The sequence below is a fragment of the Leucopleurus acutus genome, assembly GCF_964270905.1.
Source record: "Leucopleurus acutus genome assembly, chromosome: X".
In the NCBI taxonomy this organism is placed as follows: domain Eukaryota; kingdom Metazoa; phylum Chordata; class Mammalia; order Artiodactyla; family Delphinidae; genus Leucopleurus; species Leucopleurus acutus.
Genome location: NC_139148.1, coordinates 57,729,360 through 57,750,675, shown reverse-complemented (window position 1 = coordinate 57,750,675; position 21,316 = coordinate 57,729,360). Strand labels below are relative to the sequence as shown.

General features: G+C 38.4%; 1 protein-coding gene across 1 annotated transcript in view; it reads left to right on the top strand.

Annotated features, from left to right (window-relative positions):
* Positions 1-21,316, top strand: part of OPHN1 (oligophrenin 1) — a gene marked incomplete at its 3' end in the record, with an annotated part of 592,087 nt that overhangs the window by 350,194 nt on the left and 220,577 nt on the right. The window contains exons 11-15 of the mRNA XM_082864786.1: positions 4,504-4,595; positions 13,346-13,424; positions 15,817-15,850; positions 16,387-16,449; positions 17,856-17,930. Of these exons, the coding sequence (XP_082720912.1) occupies positions 4,504-4,595; positions 13,346-13,424; positions 15,817-15,850; positions 16,387-16,449; positions 17,856-17,930 (343 nt within the window). The remainder of the gene's footprint in view (positions 1-4,503; positions 4,596-13,345; positions 13,425-15,816; positions 15,851-16,386; positions 16,450-17,855; positions 17,931-21,316) is intronic.

The following is a 21,316-nucleotide window of genomic DNA, read 5'->3' as shown; positions in this document are numbered from 1 at the left end:
GCTGTGGGCTCATCATATTTGACCTTTATTACGTGGAGGCATGTTCCCTGTATATCAATTTTGTTAAGAATTTTTTTTATCATAATGGATGTTGCATTTTGTCAAGAGCTCTTTCTGCATCTCTTGAGATGATCATATGATTTTTTAGTCTTCAGTTTATTAAGTGGTGTATCACATTGATTTGTGGATATTGAACCATCCTTGCATCCCTGGGGTAAATCCCAGTTGATTATGGTATATGATCCTTTTAATGTACTGTTGAATTGGCTTTCCTAAAGTTTTGTTGAGGATTTTTTTCATGTATGTTCATCAGTGATATTGGCCTGTAATTTTCTGTTTTTGTGGTGTCTTTGTCTGATTTTGATATCAAGGTGATGCAGGCCTCACAGAATAAATTCAGAAGTGTATTGCCACTATAATTTTTTGAAATAGTTTGAGAGGAATAGGTGTTAGTCTTCTTTAAATGTTTGGTAGAATTCACCTGTGAAGCCATCTGGTTCTGTACTTTTGTGTGTTGGGAGTATTTCTTTTAATTACTCATTCAGTTTCATTACTGGTAATTGGTCTGTTTGTATTTTCTATTTCTTCTTGATTCAGTTTTGGAAGGTTGTACATTTATCTCTAGGAATTTCTCTTAGGTTGTCCATTTTATTGGTGTTTGATTGATCATAGTAATCGCTTATGATCCTTGGTATTTCTGTGTTGTTGGTTGTAACTTCTTTTTTATTTCTGATTTTATTGATTTGGGCCCTCTCTCTTTTTTCTCGATGACTCTGGGTAAAGATTTATCAATTTTGTTTATGTTTTCAACCATCTCTTAATTTAATCTATCTTATCTATTTTTTGTTTTTTAGTCTCTATTTCATTTATTTCTGCTCTGATCTTATGATTTCTTTTCTTGTAGTGACACTGGCTTTTGTTTGTTCTTCTAGTTACTTTATGTGTAAGGTCACGTTGTTTATTTGAGATTTTTCTTGTTTCCTGAGATAGGCTTGTATTGGTGTAACATTCACTTTTAGAATTGCTTTTGTTGCAGTCCACAAATTTTGGATTGTTTTGTTTTCATTTTCATTTGTCTCCAAGTATTTTTGATTTCCTCTTTGATTTCTTCAGTGATCCTTCGGTTGTTTGGTAACACAGTGTTTATCCTCTACATGTTTGTAGGTTTTTTTGCAGTTTTCTTCTTGTAGTTGATTTCTAGTCATAGTGTTGTGGTTAGAAAAGATACTTGATATGATTTCTATCTCCTTAAATTTACCGACACTTGTTTTGCATCCTAGCTTGTGATCTATCCTGGAGAGTGTTATGTGCACTTGAAAAGAATGTATATTCTGCAGCTAGCTTTTGAATAGAATGTCTTATATATAAAAAGAGGCCCCTCTTTTGGTGGGGCCTACTATTATGGGCAAACTGGTGGGCAACCCCCCGTGGTTGGTTGCCAGGCCCTGCCTACTGCTGAAGCTACCACCTGCTGGTGGGCTGGTCTGCATTCCATTGCAGTTGGCTGTGGGGCCCAGGGAGTCCTGGAACTGGTTATTTCCCCATGGTAGTTTAGGCTGTGTCCTGGTCCTTACCCACTGGTGGGCTTGGCCAGGTCACTGGTTGGCTTCTTGTGAAGCCCAAAGGAAGGGTCCCAGAGCAGGTGTCAAGCTGCTGCTGGGTCAAGCAGGGGTCTAAGGACTGGTGTCAGCCTGCTGTTTGGTGGGGCTGGATCCTGGGTAAGCTGGCTGTGGGGCACAGTATGTCTCAAAGCTGGTTTCAGCACACAGCTGGGCAGTGTTGGATCCCATTGTATCCTGGGGCTGTTGCCTGCCTGCTCCAGAGTAAGGCCAGTGCCTGGAGCTTTTGCCCACTTACTGGTGAGCAGGGCTGAGCCCTGTGCTCTCTGTTAGATGACACTGGGTCCTGGAATGGCTGGGTAGTCCAGGGGGACCTATTGCTGCTGCTAGCCTGATGGTGGATGGGGCTGTTTCCCTCTGTGGCTGGACTAGCATGTCCTAGGACTTTTTCCAACTAGCTGGTGGGTGGGGCCAGGTCTGACATTAATAAGCTACAAGGGGAACTCCAAAATGGTGCTCCTCAAAATGGCTGCCACCAGTGTCTATGTCCCTAGGGTGAGTTCCAGTTGTCTCCTGTCTCTCTGGGTGGGTCTGTAATACCAGCAGGTTGATTTGACCCAGGCCCCTTTCAAATTACTGCTTTTGTCCTGGTTCTCAGAGCAGGTGAGATTTTGTGTGCACCCTATAAGAATAGAGTGTCTATTTCCTATAGCCCTCTGGCCCTCCTGAAAGGAAGCCCTGGCTTTCAAAGCCAGATGTTCTGAGGCCTTGTCTTCCCAGGTCAGGACCCCCTGACTAGGAATCCCATATGGGGGTCAGTTTATCCCTTGCCCCTTAGGGATAAACTCTGCGATTGTAATTATCTTCCTGTTTGTGGATCATGTACCCAGGGGTGTGCGCCTTGACTATACCATGTCTGTGCCCCTCCTACTTGTCTAGTTGTGGTTCCTTCCTTATACCTTTAGCTGTAGAAGATCTTTTCTGCTAGTCTTCAGGTGATTCTCATCATTGATCATCGCTCTGTAAATAGTTGTAATATTGGTGTGCACATGGGAGGAAGTGAGCTAAGGGTCATCCTACTCCACCTCTTGGACACTCTTGTCTCAAGAACTAGTCTTAAGTCCTAGTTCTGTGGCCTAGTAAATTGTGATCTTGAGTAAATTACTTAATGTTGCTCAGTATCATTTTTCTCAGAAAAAATGGCAAGGATGATAATGTAGTTTATATTTATTGAGCACTAACTCTTTACTAGGTACTAGAGATATAAAGATAAATAAGACACTGCCCACATCCTTGAGGAGATCTCAGTCAAGTGGGGAAATCAGACATGAAAAAAAAAGCTTTAATACAATGCAGAAAACACATAGCAGACAGTATATGGTATTGGGGAAGGATTTTTGAGGAAATGAAAGCTGAACTACAAGTTGCAGAACAAGTTAAGAGTTTAGCCAGTCAAAGAATATAGATAAAGTCAATTTGGGTGGAGGAAACAGTATATGCAAAGTTGGAGTCATGAAAGAGCATGATACATGTGTGAAATAAGAGTACTTTTGCACTGATGGGACATAAACTAGATGACGGTGTCTGGAGGTGAACCTGGAGTGGGGGGCAGGGTGTTGTCCCCCAAGCTTTGACATCACCTCACCAAATCTGAAGGAGTTGAGAGTTTAAAGAAGGAGGGTGAGTACACGATACTGTTAATTACTCTCATCTTGCAAGGCTAACAGTGCTTGATATCCTAAGTGTTGGGGTTGGGAAGGCAGATTGAAAGGTAAATATAGAGTTTTGTTTCTATAGTGCAGGAACAAGTAAAAGGATAGACCTGCAAAGGGCTTGAGTGTGACAATGAGAGGGAAGTACTGGATGATCAGCTGTATGGACCAGTTTGGATGGTATAGTGCTTAGGCAGTATTTCTGAATTCGAGACAGCAAGGTGGGTAGTATTACTCCTATTTAATAGGTTGTGCAGTTTATATTCAGAGAGGAAGAATATTTACTCTGGGCCACATAGCTAGTAAATTGCATAACTGAGACAAGACCCAAGGTTTTAAACTTCTTAGTTTATTGCTATTTCTGCTATATCGACTTGGGTGACTTCGGGTAAGCCATTTTACCTCTCTGCGGTTCACTTCCCTCTGAATGTTGTTATTGAAGAAAAGTGGTTTAAAAATACCTAGCATAATATGTGGCACATAGTAGGTGATCCATAAACATTACTTCTCTTTCCTATACCCCACTGTCTCTGTTGAGATAATAGAAGGGAACTGAACTATGTTGGGATTTGGGGAATTTTAATCTGTGGACACAGTGGATTTCTATGGCCTTGTTACATGACCACAAGACAGATGGGTCACACTATCCTGCACATATGAAATACCAAATGACACCTTGACTATTACACAAATATGCCTATTTTCCCTACTCCTGCCCTATCTTTGGAGATATTGCTTTTGTAATTCCCATCATCTTAAAGACTCTGGAAGTGGGGAACCAAAAATATTTTTCTTCCCCTCTTCTATCTGCCACTTTAATGCAAGGAAGATGCAGAAAGCCACTTACTCATTGCAAACTCCCTACCTAGAAGCCTCACGAAATTTTATTTTGTACATTTATTTTGTACACTTTGGGCAGTGCATTTCTCCTGAATTCCCCTTTACATGTTGTATAATGAGCTTCCTATTTAATATATCATGCTTGGAAAAGAGCAAGGGCTTATCCTGAGCATTTTCTCCTGAACTCAGCCATTGATTTTTGGAGCAGAGAGAAACCATCTGCCACCTTGCTGCAACTACCATTTGAGGGGACAAGCTTCTCAGTGAGGCTAAACATTGTTCCCGCTGCCCTGAGAGATGCCTTCCAAGTGACACTGAGAACGCTGCAGTAGGCAGAAGAAGCTTCTATGTATTTTTTTTCAAGCTGGCTATTAATCCTTTTCTTATATCAGGGACCCTTGGACTTAACCCTGAAGTACTGCGTGAGAAGGAAGACGGAGTCTATCGACAAGAGATTCTGTTTTGATATAGAAACTAATGAAAGGTAAGCTGTGCTGATATGAATTGACAATGTCCCCATGTGCCAGATGCTGAGCCTGGGTAGGTATTTTATTTTCCTCTGTCATCTCTCGTTGATAAAAATGAGCAAAATTATTCATGACATCATTGTCTTGGCTCTTCTGGCTGCCCTTTCAGGGATCCCTGTTAGAGCTGGCCCAGAGCTAGTTCTCTCTATTCAAGGTTCAGTCAGCTTTGCCTCACTTGCTTTAGGCAGAAGTTACTCCTAGGATTTAATTTGCTATTATATATGCAAAAGGTCAACATTTGGTGATGCTACAAAAGGACAGGGTAAAAAAACTCATTCTTTTTTATTTCTTAATATACAAGAACAAATGAATTGGAACACATATTTAAGGGGAGGTAGATTGGATGGAGGGTGGTAGTGGTACTGGGGAGTCTTTTTTCCCCATTTGGTACAAATATGATACAGATTTTCCTACTTTGCAGATATTTATGTAAAGTGGAAATAGTTTGATTATCAACTTTCTGGTTTCAGCAAAAGCTTGCAAACTTTGGACTTCGTTGCATTTGTTTCTCTCCAGTGCCCTCTTTTTTGTTTTTTCAACCTGGGCAATTTTATCAGAGGGAAATTTAACTGTTAAATTTTAAAATGAGAATATTTGGAGTTATTTTGGAAAAAGGCATGTTATATAGTTGGGAGGTTGATCCAAAATTCAGTGAGTAAATGTGTTGATTTTATTTCAGTCCATTATTTCCATGTATTAGGCACTAAGTAATACAGTAGAATTTAACAAAATGATCAGATTGCTAGAAAGGAACTGGAAGGTTGAATTACAATATCATATGAACAAAACTATTAGTGACTGGAGTCATACAGATCAGATTAAGAAAATAAGGCATTTTTTTTTGTCTGGGAATAAGTAACTATTAGTCCATTTCCCCATTTTAAATTTCTGTTTGTGGAAGGGTAAGCTGGGGAGAAGTTGAGAGAGTGGCATGGACATATATACACTACCAAATGTAAAATAGATAGTTAGTGGGAAGCAGCCATATAGCACAGGGAGATCAGCTCAGTGCTTTGTGACCACCTAGAGGGGTGGGATAGGGAGGGTGGGAGGGAGACGCAAGAGGGAGGGGATATGGGAATATATGCATACGTATATCAGATTCACTTTGTTACACAGCAGAAACTAACACAACATTGTAAAGCAACTATACTCCAATAAAGATGTTAAAAAAAATTCTGTTTGTGAATCTATATGCATTCTTTGTTAAGCATGGATGGTCCTGGACTTCCCTGGTGGCACAGTGGTTAAGAATCTACCTGCCAATGCAGGGAACACAGGTTCAAGCCCCGGTCCAGGAAAAGCCCACATGCCACGGAACAACTAAGCCCGTGTGCTACAACTCCTCAACCTGCGTACCACAGCTACTGAAGCCCGTGTTCCTAGAGCCCCTGTTCCACAACAATAGAAGCCACCACAATGAGAAGCCCACGCACTGCAACAAAGCATAGCCCCCGCTCACCGCAACTAGAGAAAGCCCACGCGCAGCAACAAAGACCCAACACAGCCAAAAAAAAAAAAAAAAAGAATGGATGGTGTCAATCAAAGATGGCTGTAATTGTAAACATTGTTACTGATAACCAAAAGGCTGTCACTCATTTCCCCCACAGCTTCAGGCCCAGTAGGAAGGGGAAAGTGACTGTTGACTGTCTTCTTTTCATGAACATTTAGTGTCTTTGGCTCTGCAGCATCAATGTACATAAACGAAATAAAAATTTTCTGTGTCTAGTTCCATTCTGTTTCACTTTTCAGCTTAAATTTGCCAGCCACTTGCAAGTAATATTGCCATAGACTCAAAGCATTTGCAAACAGTTTGGCACTAAGGTTACGGACTAAGACCAACTCATCTTTATATATCTTGCATCTATTCCTGTGTATAGCTCATGTTAGATACTGAATTTGGTATTCATTTTTAAATGTGTTTTTCCCTAACCAAAAATGCTGAGGAATTCTGAGAATAGAACCCAGGAATTAAAGTTTCAATGTATCTATGATTTTACTTGCCACATCTAGGGCATTTTATTTTTATTTATTTATTTATTTTAAATGTTATTTTATTTTTTTTCTTAACATCTTTATTGGAGTATAATTGCTTTACAATGGTGTGCTAGTTTCTGCTTTATAACACAGTGATTCAGATACACATATACATATGTTCCCATATCTTTTCCCTCTCGCGTCCACCTCCCTCCCACCCTCCCTACCCCACCCCTCTAGGTGGTCACAAACCACCGACTTGATCTCCCTGTGCTATGCGGCTGCTTCCCAGTAGCTATCTATTTTATGTTTGGTAGTGTATATATGTCCATGCCACTCTCTCACTTTGTCACAACTTACCCTTCCCCCTCCCCATATCCTCAAGTCCATTCTATAGTAGGTCTGTGTCTTTATTCCCATCTTACCCCTAGGTTCTTCATGACCATTTTTTTCTTAGATTCCATATATATGAGTTAGCATAAAGTATTTGTTTTTCTCTTTCTGACTTACTTCACTCTGTATGACAGACTCTAGGTCCATCCACCTCACTACAAATATCTCAATTTTGTTTCTTTTTATGGCTGAGTAATATTCCATTGTATGTATGTGCCACATCGTCTTTATACATTCATCCAGTGATGGACACTTAGGTTGCTTCCATGTCCTGGCTATAGTAAATAGACCTACAATGAACATTTTGGTACATAAAGTTTTGAATTATGGTTTGCTCAGGGTATATGCCCAGTAATGGGATTGCTGGGTCGTATGCTAGTTCTATTTTTAGTTTTTTAAGGAACTTCCATACTGTTCTCCATAGTGGCTGTACCAATTCACATTCCCACCAGCAGTGCAAGAGTGGTCCCTTTTCTCCACACCCTCTCCAGCATTTATTGTTTCTAGATTTTTTAATGATGGCCATCCTGACTGGTGTGAGATGATATCTAATTGTACTTTTGATTTGCATTTCTCTAATGATTAATGATGTTGAGCATTCTTTCATGTGTTTGTTGCCAATCTGTATATCTTCTTTGGGGAAATGTCTATTTAGGTCTTCTGCCCATTTTTGGATTGGGTTGTTTCTATTTTTGTTATTGAGCTGCATGTGCTGCTTGTAAATGTTGGAAATTAATCCTTTGTCAGTTGCTTCATTTGCAAATATTTTCTCCCATTCTGAGGACTGTCTTTTGGTCTGGTTTATGATTTCCTTTGCTGTGCAACAGCTTTTAAGTTTCATTAGGTCCCATTTGTTTATGTTTGTTTTTATTTCCATTTCTCTAGGAGGTGGGTCAAAAAGATCTTGCTGTGATTTATGTCATAGAGTGTTCTGCCTATGTTTTCCTCTAAGAGTTTGACAGTGCATGGCCTTACATTTAGGTCTTTAATCCATTTGAGTTTATTTTTGTGTATGGTGTTAAGGAGTCTTCTAATTTCATACTTTTACATGTACCTGTCCAGTTTTCCTGCACCACTTATTGAAGAGGCTGTCTTTTCTCCACTGTATATTCTTGCTTCCTTTAAACATGAGGTGACCATATGTGTGGGGTTTATCTCTGGGCTTTCTATCCTGTTCCATTGATCTATATTTCTGTTTTTGTGCAAGTACCATACTGTCTTGATTACTGTAGCTTTGTAGTATAGTCTGAAGTCAGGGAGCCTGATTCCTCCATCTCAATTTTTCTTTCTCAAGATTGCTATGGCTACTCGGGGTTATTTGTGTTTTCATACAAATTGTGAAATTCTTTGTTCCAGTTCTGTGAAAAATGCCAGTGGTAGTTTGATTGGGATTTCATTGAATCTGTAGAAGATTGCTTTGGGTAGTAGAGTCATTTTCACAATGTTGATTCTTCCAATCCAAGAACATGGTATATCTCTCCATCTATTTGTATCATCTTTACTTTCTTTCATCAGCATCTTATAATTTTCTGCATACAGGTCTTTTTTCTCCTTAGGCAGGTTTATTCCTAGATATATTATTCTTTTTGTTACAATGGTAAATGGGAGTGTTTTCTTAATTTCATTTTCAGATTTGTCTTCATTAGTGTATAGGATTGCCAGAGATTTCTGTGCATTAATGTTGTACCCTGCTACTTTGCCAGATTCATTGATTAGCTCTAGTAGTTTTCTGGTAGCATCTTTAGGATTCTCTACGTATTGTATTATGTCATCTGTAAACAGTGAAAAGTTTACTTCTTCTTTTCCCATTTGGATTCCTTTTATTTCTTTTTCTTCTCTGATTGCTGTGGCTAAAACTTCCAAAACTATGTTGAATAATAGTGGTGAGAGTGGGCAACCTTGTCTTGTTCCTGATCTTAGTGGAAATGCTTTCAGTTTTTTACCATTGAGGACGATGTTGCCTGTGGGTTTGTCATATATGGCCTTTATTTTGTTGATGAAAGTTCCTTCTATGCCTACTTTCTGCAGTGTTTTTTTTTTATCATAAATGGGTGTTGAATTTTGTCAAAAGCTTTTTCTGCATCTATTGAGATGATCATATGGTTTTTCTCCTTTAGTTTGTTAATATGGTGTATCACGTTGATTGATTTGCGTATATTGAAGAATCCTTGTTTTCCTGGAATAAACCCTACTTGATCATGGTTTCTGATCCTTTTAATGGATCAGTCCAAGAAGAAGATATAACAATTGTAAATATTTATGAACCCAACATAGGAGCACCTCAATACATAAGGCAAATACTAACTGACATAAAAGGGGAAATTGACAGTAACACAATCATGGTAGGGGACTTTAACACCCCACTTTCACTAATGGACAGATCATCCAAAATTAAAATAAATAAGGAAACACAAGCTTTAAATGATACATTAAACAAGATGGGCTTAATTGATATTTATAGGACATTCCATCCGAAAACAACAGAATACACATTTTTCTCAAGTACTCATGGAATATTCTCCAGGAGAGATCATATCTTGGGTCACAAATCAAGCCTTGGTAAATTTAAGAAAATTGAAGTCCTATCAAGTATCTTTTCTGACCACAATGCTATCAGACTAGATATCAATTACAGGAAAAGATCTGTAAAAAATACAAACACATGGAGGCTAAACAATACACTACTTAATAACCAAGTGATCACTGAAGAAATCAAAGAGGAAATCGCAAAATACCTAGAAACAAATGACAACGGAGACACGACGACCCCAAACCTATGGGACGCAGCAAAAGCAGTTCAAAGAGGGAAGTTTATAGCAATACATCCTACCTTAAGAAACCGGAAACATCTCAAATAAACAACCTAACCTTGCTCCTAAAGCAATTAGAGAAGAAGAACAAAAAAAATCCCCAAAGTTAGCAGAAGGAAAGAAATCATAAAGATCAGATCAGAAATAAATGAAAAAGAAATGAAGGAAACGGTAGCAAAGATCAATAAAACTAAAAGCTGTTTTTTTGAGAAGATAAACAAAATTGATAAAGCATTAGCCAGACTCATCAAGAAGAAAAAGGAGAAGACTGAAATCAATAGAATTAGAAATGAAAAAGGAGAAGTAACAACTGACACTGCAGAAATAGAAAGGATCATGAGAGATTACTACATGCAACTCTATGCCAATAAAATGGGCAACCTGGAAGAAATGGACAAATTCTTAGAAATGCACAACCTGCTGTGACTGTGCCAGGACGAAAGAGAAAATATGAACAGACCAATCAGAAGCACTGAAATTGAAACTGTGATTGAAAATCTTCCAACAAACAAAAGCCCAGGACCAGATGGCTTCACAGGCGAATTCTATTAAACATTTAGAGAAGAGCTAACACCTATCCTTCTCAAACTCTTCCAAAATATAGCAGAGGTAGGAACACTCCCAAACTCATTCTATGAGGCCACCATCACCCTGATACCAAAACCAGACAAAGATGTCACAGAGAAAGAAAACTACAGGCCAATATCCCTGATGAACATAATTACAAAATATTGGGCACTTTAAAAAACATTCCCTCATTTAACAGTGAAGAGATTAAGACTTGTATATATTTAACTGCCTTCCCTAATCAAAGTCACATAGTAGCAAGGCTGTGCTCAATCCCTGGTCTGTAGGCCTCCACACCCCACGTTCTTTTTAATTTTATTCCATTGTCTATTATAAGGAGAATAAATATGTTCTGAAATAGAGGGTCAAATATATTAACAGATGCTGAGGTACCTCTATGTATGTGGAGTTTTCTGAGTCATGTGACCTCCGCATTTGCTTTCCTTGCTTGTCAGTCAGATATAAGGGGCAGAGGCAGGCCTCCCAGTAGACATCAGGCACCTTTACTCATGTTCTCTGTGGGATAGAACAAAGGACTGTTTGAGTCCCTTTTTCTATTTCCAGAATAGAGGATAACTTTTTTATTAGTGTTCCTACCAATATTTGAAGCCATAGGCTCATAGGCCATCAGAACTTGAAGGGCAATAATAATAGTAATAATGACAACAGTGACGATGATGATGACAACGACAACTGCTAACATTCTCTGAGTACCTCTATGTGCCAGGCACCATTCTCAGCCTTTTAAGTGTATATTTTCCTTTAGTCTTCATCAGTCACATGAAGTAGGGAGTGTTACTATCTCAATTTCACAAAGACAAGGAGACAGAAAGTAGTTAAGCACTTAGGTTATACAGTTATTTAATATTAGAGCTAGGATCCAAATCCAGGAATACTGGTTTCCAAGTCATACTCTTAACCACTGGACTCTACTGCAAATATGCTGTATATGCCTTTTTGTTTTAGATGCGTGACTCAGACCTCAGGGTGGGCAAAGGATTTGTCTAAAGTCATAATGGAAAAGCCTGTACTCTCTACTTTGTCATCTTGTTCTTAGCAATATTTTTCTTTGAATTTGACTTTCGGTAGCACCCAAGAATCTCCAAATGCTTATTGAATAGTCACTTATTTATTCTTTCAGTTTCTCCGTATGGTCAAGAGAGGACACATACCAGCTTATTGGTTTCCCATGTAGGGAAACTGAGTCTAGAATGGGCTTAACATCTTATCTAGTCTACAGCATGTGCTTTTATGTTTGTTGCCCATTTGCTTGCTCTCCTTCCTTCTGGCTTCAGGATTCAGCTGTGTAGCTGTTTTTACAAAGATTTCTGGACTTTCTAGCCCCATAAGTTATATCCAAATGGTTGGATGTTTCTTAGAAAATGGTAAACTTGAAAGAATCCAGTGCCCAAAGCCAAGTCCTGGTTTTCAATTGATTCTGGCTTAAAGATCATTTGGGGGCTTTTTTTTTATTTAAGGGTTTAGTCTTATTTGAATATTATAATTTGAGTCTGTGAGGAAAAAATTGGCATGGGGTCGATAGGTGGTCACAATGCTTATAAGCTCCTGAGGACACCTAGAATTCAGAATTCCTTTTCATTAACTGATGACGATGTTAGCTAATATCCCTAGTTCAGTAGCAAATCCTGTAAAGTGTAATTGTGCCCAAACAGCTAAAGAGCAGAAAAAAGAACGATTCATTCTAGTTAATGAATTGCTTTTTCTTTTTTTTTTCTTTCCTTTTTTAAGGAGTACTTTAATGGAATAAGAGACAGAAGGACAGGTAGAACAGGAGTCTCGATATCGGAACTGTAAAGGACCTCACAGCTTGTCTGCTCCAACATTTTTATGGATAAAGAAACTGAGGCACAGTGACTTTTCCACTGAACTCTCTTGTAATTGCTCTTATCATTTCATGACTCTGAGAGAGGTCTCATCTTAACATAGAAGGAGTGAGAGTAACAAGCATCTCATAATGGCACAACTACACAGAGAATGGAAGAGACCTTATACCTGCAATAATGTGGTCAATCCCCAAATTCCAGTTTGGCTTTGAAGGTCTAAAAAGAACATAGTATACCAAATTGGAGTATCTCTGTGTATGTAGTTATAGTTACTGCAAGTAAATAAAATAAAATTGGATTTGAAGTCATCTGCCATGCAGAAGAGGCCTTATAGTGTATTAGTTAAGAAAGAACATGGCTGCTGGACCAAAATTCCTAAATTCAAATCCTGGCTCTATATTTACCCACTGTGTGAACTTAGGTAACCTCTCTGTGCCTCAGTTTCCCCTTCTATAAAATAGGGATTACTATAGTTCCTGCTTTATAGCCTTCCTGTGTAGATTAAATGAATTAATACCTATAAAGTACTTAGAAAAGAACCTGGCATCTGGTGAGCATTCAATAACTATTAGTTGTCATTGTTATTCATAAGATTGCTTAAATCAGCCAAAAGGCCTCCTCCATGTGGCTGAGCCATTGTGCATGTTGTTGACTTATTTCCAACTGAAATGCTCCTTGGACATCCTGGGTGGTAAAAGTAGCAAGCCATTTTCCTGATAGATGAACGTGCCCATAATGAACATGCTCAGAAACCCTAGAGCCCAGACCAAATGGCTGGCTTCCAAGAGAGAGAGGTAGGGCGAGCCTCAGTTTGGCTCAAGCACAGTGAGGCCAGTTTAAGTGTGTATTATGGTGAGGTGTCAGTATCTGCCTTCCTATTTCCTTGTCCAACTCTGGCATGAGGCCACCAAGATACCACCTCCACCAGTGTCTCCAAAGTTACTGTTCTCTAAGTTCCATTGTTTTTCTGAGTAAAAAAGATTATGAGAAGTTGGAAATCTATATGCCTGTGCCTGCTCAGTCTGATATCTCCCAGGGCTGAGGAGGACCCTAGATCACAAGACTCCATTCTCTCAGGTGACTTTTCTGCTCTCAACTTGTCATTTTTTTCCTTAGGCCAGGAACCATCACTCTGCAAGCCCTTTCAGAAGCTAATAGAAGACTATGGATGGAGGCCATGGATGGGAAAGAACCTGTAAGTTATCCTAGGGAAACCTCAGCAACATAATCCAGTATATGAGTCGCTCTAGTGGTAGCAGTGGGTCCAGGATAATTAAATGGTGATAGATCTTTGATACTCAAAATTTTAGAGGTAGAAGGAATTGTTGAGTTGACATTTCTTGTTTAACAAGTTAGGCAACTTGAGTTCCAGAGAGGGTGAAAGACTTCTCTAGGATCACTCTCAGAAAGGCATCACAATGGGCCTAGAATCCAGGTCTCTCAGCTCCCTGCTCTGGTCTTAGATTATGCAGCCATGCCCACAAAATCTTCTTAAGAAAGAAAATTAAGCCTTTTTGCAGTTTATAATATTAATATGTGTTCATATATAAGGATGGAAAATAATTTCCATGGTTGTGAACAAGCCATTTATTAAGATTTTATTCAAAATGGTTTTGCTGCCCCTCCCTTACATCCCCAAGTCAGCTTGTTCTCTTTAAGGGCAGGAGATGGTATTGCCATCCTATATCTCAGGATGCACCACTCCATTTAGAACACTGTTACATATGATGACAAGTAATACTTTTAAAGGCTAGTGATTATCATAGAAAGATCAATATGAACAGTCAGAGGTCACTGAAAAGCATTTTCTCTCTTCAGTATCTTCTGCGTAGGTTTCTTCTCGTGGCGTATGAAATAACATCAGCTTCCTAGTGTTGGAATCCCAAAAGTTTAGATTTGGATCTGGTTCTGCCATTCAATGATTCTGTGACCTTGAGATAGTTATTTACTCTCTGAGACTGTTCTCTTCTCTTAAGTAAAATGGCTTTAATAATATCTGTTCTACCTACCTCACAGAGTTGATTTGAAAAATCAATTGAAAGCTAGTTTGTCAACCATAATATACTGTATTAGTTTGAGGTGCTTCTGACTGGTCTGAAGTTTGGGTACAAACCTACTGAAATTCAACAGTGTTTGGATACAGTCCAATCTTCTTGCTTTATGCAAGGCAAAAACTTGCTAAGAGGGGAAATATATTACAGGGCTTTCTTTCTGTGTGTTTTCAGTGCCTTGGAGACTAAAGAGGAGTGCCCAGATGCCAGATTGCATTAATAGCAACCAAGATGGTAGCAGGAGAGAAGTGGTGTTGTGAGGACTGTCATCCAGAAAATAGGCCAGGGCCTTTCTCCCCTTCCTCCCCTCCCAGAAACCTGGAGCTTAACTATTACATGCCTGTGATATTTCTTTAGGAGGATAGTAGGAAGCTCCACAAGGCATTTTATTCTTTGTTTTTGTTCATATTTCTTTCTTCTTACTTTTTAAAATTGAAGTATAGTTAATTTACAATATTGTAAGGCATTTTACTTTTAATTCCCTCTCCTGAAATTGCTCTCCCTTTAGGGTTTTAAAAATCAAAGGATACAGATGGCTTTTCGTGGAGAATGATGTTAGAACATGGGCCCACTGCATGTGGATCCTTACCAACTTGATTATGAGAGACGTTTCACAAATATCTTTTTTATAGCAGTGGTGAAAAGGGGCTGGCCAAGCACAGAAACCTCTCTCACTGAAATATCCATTGGCATACACACATAGGGAGAAACTTTTCTTTTAAAAGGAGAGCTTGTTAAAGCAAACTATACAGATGGCATATAGAGGACTTATTTCCTGCAGCCTCACATTACTAATGTTGTCACTGCTTTATTAACCCCCCCAATTCACTGATCTTATACATAGTATGCTTGCCTTTGCTTAAAGTGTCAAAGAAGATCAGGACTTGAAGGAACATCTACTCCAACCCTGATCGTTTTAGGGATACGAATTTTGAAGTCTAGAGAATGAAAAGGACACGCCTAAGTTTCATAATGAGGTAGAGGTAGAGCCAAGATTAGACTTCAAGAGTCAAGGATCTCTTCTTTGGTCTCTCACATAGCTATCACAATGCATACTTCAAGATGACTCAGAGAAATCTTGGTGAATGCATGGATCTCTTTCAGATGGGCACTTGCCTTTCTACAGGGAAACACCCATTAATGTCTCTGGGTGGGGAGGTTGGTATTAGGAATATTTAAATTTTACCATCAATGCCAATTACCCAGGTATCCATGAGAAAATCACTTTCTTTCTCTCATGCTCTCTTGCTCCATCAGAAAAATTCTCTAAGCTTTACATAAGTAAATGTCTAAGATGAGTAGGCTAAAACTGCAGTGAACTGTATGAAATCCAGTGTAATCTTCAGGGATTGTTAATCCAACTGTTCCTAGGGCCCTAGGCAAAGATGATTCTGTTTAGCCCACTTTCTTTCTTGTTAAAGCCTTAAAGTCACTAATGGTTTTGATGGCTTATTTGGGGAAAGCTATTTAGTATTTGCTGTACTTACCTATAGTGATTCACAATAACCATTGCTCTTTCTCTCTCTTTTTTTGTAGATCTATCACAGCCCTATAACGAAACAGGAAGAAAGTGAGTCAAATTTCTGATCTACTGATATTATGAACTGTTAGCTGTCCTAATCACAGTAAATGTTATCATCAATGATATGTAATATTGATGCAAGTGTATTTGTGGATACCTCTGTATGGAATGAAATTCAGGCCTATTTTTTTAAAAGGTGTTTATTGATTGAATTAAGGAAGTCACTTTATCTTAGCTTATGGGTGGGATAGTAGTAGTAATATAAAGAAACACGTTATATCCTTCTTTTTCTAGACACATGATAGAAATTGTGTGCATTTCCAGCCTCACATTTCACATTTGATGTAGCTCATGCCTAAAGCAGACATAATGCAGAGGGTCAAGTAAAAGAATTTTGTGTTATAAGAGTAACATCTCTAACCACCCTCTCCCCTGAATGAGGAATCTTTCCACCTAAGGCTGATTGAAGAAGAGCAACCAAACCCCTAGTTCTCTCACTGCAGTCTCTTAGCAAGATCATTGAATGCTTGGTAGGTGAGGCTTATTACAGCAGAATCTAACTCTGCTTTTTTTGCTTGAAACAGTGGAGCTGAACGAAGTGGGGTTCAAGTTTGTTAGGAAGTGCATCAATGTCATTGAAACCAAAGGTAAGATATGAACCATAGCCTTAGCAGTGTTTGAATCTGGTCATTCTTTTTTTTTAAACATAGTTTTATTATTTATTTATTTAAGTTTTATTGACGTACAGTTGATGTACAATATTATATGTTACAGGTATACAACATAGTGATTCACAATTTTTAAAGGTTATACTCCATTTATAGCTATTATAAAATATTGGCTGTATTCCCTGTGTTGTACAACATATTCTTATAGCTTATTTATTTTATACATAATAGTTTGTACCTCTTAATTCCCATCCCTATTTCGCCCCTCCCCTCCCCCCAACCCCACTGGTAACCACTAGTTTGTTCTCTATATCTGTGAGTCTGTTTCTTTTTTGTTATGTTCACCAGTTTTATTTTATCTTTTAGATTCTACCTGTAAGTGATATTATACAGTATTTGTCTTTGTCTGATTTATTTCACTTAGCATAATACCCTCCAGGTCCATCCACGTTGCTGCAAATGGCAAAATCTGGTCATTCTGAATTTTTCCTGGGCAATTTTTCTAAAGGAACAATGATATCATCTATTAGTCAGGACCCGTTTTAGGAAAGGAGACTGTTTATAAACCTTGAGCACTAGACACAATGTTTAAAATTTCCTCAAATTTCAAATCAGTGGTATTTAACCATGTTTGGATAATTTGTGGTTTCCTGCCTTTAAAGATAAAGAGCTTCAAATGACTTATAAAATATTCTCAAATACTATCTGGCACTCTTCAAATAGTGTTATGATAGTTCCATCCTAAATAAACAAGAGTTCAATTTCTGCCACAACACATATTGATTTAAAATTTTGGGGGGGGCAAAGTTAAATTCAGGCAAATGTGGCATCAGCATTCTTCCAGGTTGACGATACTCTCTTGTTTCTCTCTGAGAATATTTTGAATGTAGGCAAGTGTAGTTTATGAGCCAGGCCTCTTTTTAAGTTGCTTCAATCTTTCTCCATGCAAAAAATGGCTGTTTGCTTCATATCTGCCACACTCTAGGCCTCTCTTACTTCATACCACTGCTCAGGGGCAATTTGAAGGTTCATATTTCCTCCTTTATCAACTAAACCCTAGTTCCGTGACGAGATGGTAACACCATTCTCAGCCATCCGCTGCTACTCACCTGAGCATTTTCTTCTATTTACTATAGAGTGTGTTCTTTTCTGTTCAGGTTAATAAGGGCTTGGTACAATCCAAATGAAAGTATGAAAAGAATAATTTGCAGAGATGTTTCAGGACTGTTCCCCTATTGCAGGGGAGGGCTGGAGAGATTGGAGAGAGTAGGGAGACCCTTTCCTGTTTGAACTGACTCCATTGTGTAAGTACCTACTTTCTCTACCCTGAGGGAGATGAAAGCTCTAGTTATATAAATAAAACTGACTTGGTTTTCTTTCCCTAGGGATCAAGACAGAGGGATTGTACCGTACCGTGGGCAGCAATATTCAGGTTCAGAAGTTGCTGAATGCCTTTTTTGGTAACAATTTTTATTTCATAATTCTTTTTGGGAGTTGTCTGTGTATTAGGAAGAAATGTGGCTATAAGAGAAAGGAGACATTGCTAAAGAAGGTTGTAGAATATATTTTTTAAAATATTTTCAAACATACAAAAATGTACATTTATTTGCCTATCCTGCGTCAGAGACCATCTTGCCTTGAAACATCTTATTCACTCCTCAAACCCTTTGCAATCTGGATTCTACCCTAACCTCTCTATTGGAACTACTCTGGCCAGGCTTAGAAGGCACCTTCTTGTGAAATCCAGTGGACTCTTTTCAGTCTCTATTTTGCTTGATATCCTTGTTGACCGCTCTCTCTTTTTCTAAACTTTCTCCCTACATGACTTCTGTGACTCAATGGTCTCTTGATTCTTCTAACATCTTGTATTATTCCTTTCAAGTGACTCTTGTCAGGTCCTTTTTCTTTTTCTTACCTTTTAAATCTTGTCTGAGTATTTCCCAGCATGCTGTCTTTGCCCCGCTTCATTTCTTCCTCTACATGTTTTCTTAATGATTGATTTTTATCCTGACTATGGATCACATTTTTCTTTTATACATATGTCTAGTAATTTTTGTTGGACACTGGACATCGTGACTTGAGTGTTTCAATTTTGTTGACTTCTTTTTAAGAGTGTTGAATTTTGTATTGCAGGCAGTTATTTGTGGAGCAGCTTTATCCATTTGAGGATTATTTTTAAGCTTGTTAGGATAGATATAAAGTATCCTTTCCTAGCTAGTTTAGCCTTACATCTAAGGTCTGACTTCTTTTGTCTCTTCATTCTTAGTTATTGGAACTTAAACATTTCCCAGCTTTGTGTGAGTTCTGGGTATTCTTCAGCTTAAAGCTTCTTGCTATTTCTTTGCCTAGACTAATGGATTTCCATCCTAGGCACTAGGATTTATATTCAATAACAGACTCAAGGGGACCCATAGCTAGGGGGTTTTCAGTTCTTTTTTTACATAGCTCCCTCTTCTCTGGTACTCTGCCCTGCAAATTCTAGTTTCCTCAACCTCTCTGAACTCTGAACTTTGATCTCTGTCTCTTCAACTGAGCAAGACTTGCATGCTCAGCTTGAGCTCTCACTCCCCATGCTACCATCCAGAAAGTGTTTTCAGGCAGCAAGCTATGGCGATAGTAGGGCTTATTCTTGTTTTTTCCCCTCTTTCAGAGTCATAGTCTTATACTGTATGTTGTTCAATGACTACAAACAGCTATTTCATATATTTTGTCCTGTGTTCTAATTGTTATAACAGGAGGGAAGTCTGGTCCCAGTTACTCCAACATGGCCAGGAGTGGAAGTTCCTCTTTGTGGTTTTTACTAGCACCTCTTTTCTTTCGGCACTCAAAAATCACTAGTCCAAGACATCATCTCACGAGTTCTAAAATCATGGATTCAGTTTCCCACTGGACCTGTGCTTCTGAAACATACTTAGGTCATGGCACACATTGGAATGATCATATCTGTGTAGCACACTCTGATAAGTGGACAAAACTGATCATGGCTGAGGCAGTAAGCTCCAAAGGCTGAGGAAGTCAGTATTGGAATTTTTGCACAAGATCTCTGTACATAGATGTTCCACAGGTACCTATGTTTTACATGTCCAAAACTAAACTCATTGTTTATCTCTTCCTGAAAACTTGTTCTTCTTCCTTTTGTGAATGATGGTGAACTATCTGGTAAGCTCAGTTCTCATAAAGTGTCAGAGAACAAATTGAGTGTGGAAAGCTGCAGTTTGGATAAAGCATATATTTTTGGTCTTTTCTGTGGTGCATACCTTACCTTCCGCAAACCTGCAGGCCTGACATCCTAATCTATTAACACTTGAGGGTGCTGCAGCATCCAGTAAGAACAGTTATGGAGATTTTGCATTGTGGATTACATCATTGGTACCTCAATATCTGTTTCTCTTTATCATTTTACACTGTTGACTTTTAAAAGTTTAAGCTGTGTTATTCCTGGCCAATTTACATTGCATTTTATAAGCTAAAGGACACTTTTCATATATAAAACAGTTAACAGCATGGCCCAGGATATTTAGTCTCTAAAAAATTATTGAACTATTTAGAATTCTGTTTCCAGTATCACTACATTCTTCTACCTGATGTATAATAAGCTAAAAGAACCACCATGCTGGGCATTCTACTGATTCTGTTACAGGACTGAATAGGACTGAAATGGTTCATTCAAATCACACATGACAATACAATTCAGTTAAAGTATCATGGAAAGTGGCTGGGCTGGTGTAGTGCATGTGTTCAACATCAGTCTCCAAATATCAGTACTCATAAGAATATCTGAAAAATAGACAATAGTCTATTACATTCAGAATATTTATATTCTGAATAAAAATATTTATAAGTATTTTATAAAACAGTGTTAATTTACTTATGTATGCATAAAACTGGTAAACACTGATCCCTGTCCCAGATCTAATAAATTCTAAATCTGGTGATGATCCTCATTCATTTATTTATTCATTAACAAATATTTGAGTATCTACAAAGGGCCAGACATTACGCTCAGGGCTATAGATTAAACACTGAACACACCACTTATATTTCCTACCTTTGTGGGACTTACATTCTATGGAGAAGACTGTCTGTCAACTAGCGTATAATCTATAAATATGTAAAGAGACCTCCCTTCTAAGCTTCTTTCGTGTTACGTCTTCTGGAGATTCTCACTGAGATACTCAAAATTGCCCTGCTTCTTTTGACCTATCCTGATCTTTTCCCATACCACTACGAATTGGCTGCCTTGGCTTCATGTAGGCTCACCATGATTTATCCAGGAGAAAGAGCATTCATTTCCTTTTGCCAGCATGATATCTTTTCCTTACTTCTTTCCTTAGGTCTCATGCTCTTTGCTAGTCAAAAAGACACTTCCAGCCACTTTTTTAACCCAAACAATCTGCGGACTGCAGACTACTTTCTCTATGGCATCTCCCATAACACTTGACTGTGGACTTTCTTCTGTTGTTTACTAGAGCCTTCCATACTTCCCCTACCTGAAAATCTGTCTTTTTGGCAAATATAATATAACACTAAGTCAAAGGGGATATATCCACAATTAATAATTATTTTTCAATCAGTCTGTTGGTTGGTTAGTCACAGTTCTCCCCTACCCTCGATTGTTGCATGATGCCCTATGTTAATAGATCCTACCAACTGTGAGGAATAGTCTTCACTTGTGCTGGATCCATCAAAAACTACCTTGGTCACAGAGAAACTAATTTGATTACCTCAGAGGCAGTTTGGTACCACATCTAAGAGTTCTGCTTCTTCACCCTTTACCAAGTCATAGGCATTTCATTAATGATAATGCCTACTGTTATCATTGTAATCTTGATAATCATAATTATGC